Genomic DNA, 3,655 nt, shown 5'->3' on the forward strand with positions numbered 1-3,655 from the left:
CGTTGTCACCACGTTACCTGCCATCTTGTCATTTACTCACCTTGTTACCTTGTCATCTTTCGATTTTGTCCTTTTGCCATCTTACCACCCCATCATTTTATCACTTCACCATCTTACCTCCATATCAGGTTGTCACGCGTTACTTGTTGCCCTGTCACTTCGTCATTTTGTTATTAAAAAAACTACCTCTCGACTCGTTGATCGTATTTTCTCACGCAAGATTCCTCGATCAGTAGGAGGCGAGATCCGCGCGGAATCGATCTCGGAATCGAGATTCCTGCACGGTTAATAAAGATCCAAGGAGCAACGGTCCCACGGGAGCGCAAACACGAAGAAAGGACTCTCCCGCTGAGACGAACACCGAGATGGGCGTGACGGGAAAACATGCAGTCACAATGTTGGTCCAACTACACGACAATTATCGCCAGTGGGCTTTATAATTAAGAGTCCCACCCGAAGAGACTTTTAGACCCCTTTTCTCGCCGCATTCAGGACCGTATCTAGCATCTCTTTGATGCCCCACGGCGAAGATCCGGTCGTCGAACGCTCGGAGCGATCGACGAGCAGACTTGCTAGAATTCTTCTTGTAAATCTTGTTACTGTAACTAAGCAGTATGCGTTTCCTTTCTGTCGGCAGTCAGGCTGCGTGCTGAGACATTGTCGACGTTGCGTTTGCATTGTTGCGAGCGGTTTCTTCTCCCCTGCGACAATGCCTTAATGGCTGCATGAGAATTCGGTGCATCGAGGAAAATGGGGAAACCAGGAGGAACGGTTTTGTGTGCTCTGTATTTTCATATTTAATATTCAAGACAGATTTAATGCGTTATTCGAGGGTCCCGAGGGTTTCCAGGGTCTCGTTTAACAAGGACTGTCGGGTAGCTATTAGATATTCATCTTGTTTGTTAACTTGTTGTTTGTTACATTTTCTAATTGTAGTTTTATCATTTTGCTGTCTTACCCTCTCGTCTTACCCTCCCCATTTCGTTACCCTATCGTCTCGTCATTTGTTACCTTGCCATCTGATCACTTGGTCTTCTCGCCACCTTGTCACTTAGTCACCTGGTCAACTTCTTATTTTCTTCTCTTACCATCTTGCCACCTTGTCGCTTCGTCATTTTATCAACTTCCATTTCCCCTTTTACCACCTTGTCCTTTAATCGTTTTATTATTCTTCCATCTTCGTACGTTACACAACGGGTAATAAAATAAATATGGTACAGGGCCGTAACACCGTTTCGTCGTGTCCGATCAATCGTGTACGAGGGCGCGTACCGAAAGCGATTGTTCCGAGCGTCGAAAGTAATATTCGATTCCAAGGGCAGAGGGGTATCAACCTCCTCGAGAATCCTCGAGGCTGCAAGTAATTTCGAGTGATTTCAATTTCAATTTAACCCCTCAAGCCGATTTCGTAAGTTCTCCATTACCCTATTTCGAGGATCGACAGTAGGGACACAATTATCCGATATCGTTGACGGAATAGAAAGTCTCATTATATGAACTCGCTTGTACGCTCCGCGAATACTATCGCGGATGGATTTCGATTCGAACGAACATCTTAAGTTCCTACGGTCGGGAACTCGATATTTACGTGATATCAGCATTTCGAGACTGATAAAAGAAGACGATAGAAATGACAGGAAGAAAGGGACCGAGAAATAGTTGCTCTTAGCAGAAAGCTATGAAATTTGTAATTCCGTTTTATTGTGTATTGGATGATATTTAATGACGATGGCTTGCACGTTAGGTATCTTAGTAGATCGTCAGATTCCCTGTCATCTTGTCGGTTTGCCACCTTGGCAACTTTCAATTTTATTCGTCTTGGGATTTTCCCATCTTTGCCACCTCGCCAATTGCTTGCTTTATTCCTTCCAATAAAACATAAAAAATATTTCTAATACTTTCGCAACTGAACACCCCTCGCCTAACCAGAATAACCGTACCCCCTATCATCATCTTCTTATCGGTCGTATCTAGAGGAGAACGTCTTAGAAAGTTGTACTTCCTCGTTAGCAAACAGCTCGCAAACTTTCCAAACAAATGACAGACAGGTCAAGGAATGACAGCGCACGAAGAAAGTAATAAAAGAAAAATTGAAGAGGAAGGGAAAGACGGGAGGAAGAACGGTTCGGAGAAGGCAGGGACAAGACGAAGACTAGGAGAATAGGGGAACTCTAAGAGGCAGAAGATCCTCGACTGAATTTTCGGCGACGAAAACTGAGCGGAGAATGAGAAACGACAATAACTTCTCGGCTCGGCGTACAATTTGATTTTATGCAACGCTTGGCACGCCTCTTAGCGCGAGGTATCCTTATAACGTTTAACTAGATTGTTATGATTGTTGTCCCCGGCACTGTTTCTCTTGCTCCGTTTCCCTTCACCCTTCCTCCCACGTGTCATCTTCCTCTCTTCGTACACGCAAACGCGAGCAGCAGAAGTATGCACATAGGTGTAAAAGCACACGCAGACTGTCGGCAGCGAAATTCCGAGGGAATTTCAACCCCTATACTAACCCCTTCGACCGTACACATTTATACATCTTTGTATATGTGTGCACACGTACGTTCTTGCAGCTGTTATATACGCGAAGACAGTCCTGTATATCCACGCGTTATTTCTCTTACAAAACTACTACCGCATTGCGGGTCCTAATGGAAAAACCAGTGAGAATTTCTGGGTTGTTTAGTGACTTGAAATTAATGGAATTTTTAAGTGCTTAAATACCATCGAATCATCTTCTCACGTGTCCTCTTGTTACCTCGTCAATTTCTCCTCTTGCCCCTCGTCTTACCTTGTCATCTTGCTATGTTGCCAGCCTCTTTTCTTGTTACCTTGTAATTTTAGTATTTTTTCATATCACAATGCACCATTTTGCTATCATATCGTCCTGCCAATGCACCATCTTACCACCTTGTTACCTTGACATCTTGTCTTCTTATTACCTTATTATCTTATCATTATGTCACTTTGCCATCTTACTATCTTTCCATCTTACCACCCTGTCACTTTGCCACTTTGTCATCTTACTATCTTACCATCCTCTCATTTTGCCATCTATTCACCCTGCCACCTTACCATCTTCTTACCTCGTCATTTTGCTATTTTCCTATCTAACCACCCCATCACCCTGTCACTTTGTCACCTTGTCACCTCTGCCAACGTACCATCTACCACCTTGTCACCTTCTCGTCTCATCACCTCCCCCCTAAACGACCCAACTCCGTGACCACTTCTCAAAAAAAAAAAAAAATACACACACACACACACACACACACACACACACACACCCGAATCGGCGGAATCTGTTACCCAAACGTCGCGAGAATCATTCCCATCGAGCTTATCCGTCAGAGCAGGCGTGCGATATTCATATTCTTGGCAGAGTCTGCCAAGAGAAGGTTGGGGGTGTAGCGCGAGGACGAAGCGCGCCGGAAGAGATGAACGGGAGACAGAGGATGGCAGAAAGGCATGGTGGTGGTTGGCAGAGCGTCGAAGCCAGTGATGCAGACCAGTGGCCCAATGGAGCCAACCCTGGCATTCTAACCCTACAGCCGACGAGGGCTGCTCCGGTCTCTACCGTCGGCGCTGATGCCGCTGGCTACCGCTTTCCAGATACTGTCTGCGGCGCTGCTGGTGCACACAGCGACAAAGAATGTCG

At 45.4% G+C, this 3,655-nt stretch overlaps 1 protein-coding gene across 1 annotated transcript in view; it reads right to left on the bottom strand.

Moving 5' to 3' along the window:
* The window catches only part of LOC128894292 (proton-coupled amino acid transporter-like protein CG1139), a 21,372-nt gene extending 18,576 nt beyond the window's left edge, over positions 1-2,796 (bottom strand). Inside the window, exon 1 of the mRNA XM_054155955.1 lies at positions 2,789-2,796. Coding sequence (XP_054011930.1) covers positions 2,789-2,796 — 8 coding nt within the window. The remainder of the gene's footprint in view (positions 1-2,788) is intronic.
* Positions 2,797-3,655: the final 859 nt, after the last annotated feature.

This window comes from Hylaeus anthracinus, unplaced genomic scaffold (genome assembly GCF_026225885.1).
Source record: "Hylaeus anthracinus isolate JK02 unplaced genomic scaffold, UHH_iyHylAnth1.0_haploid 0, whole genome shotgun sequence".
Lineage (NCBI taxonomy): Eukaryota > Metazoa > Arthropoda > Insecta > Hymenoptera > Colletidae > Hylaeus > Hylaeus anthracinus.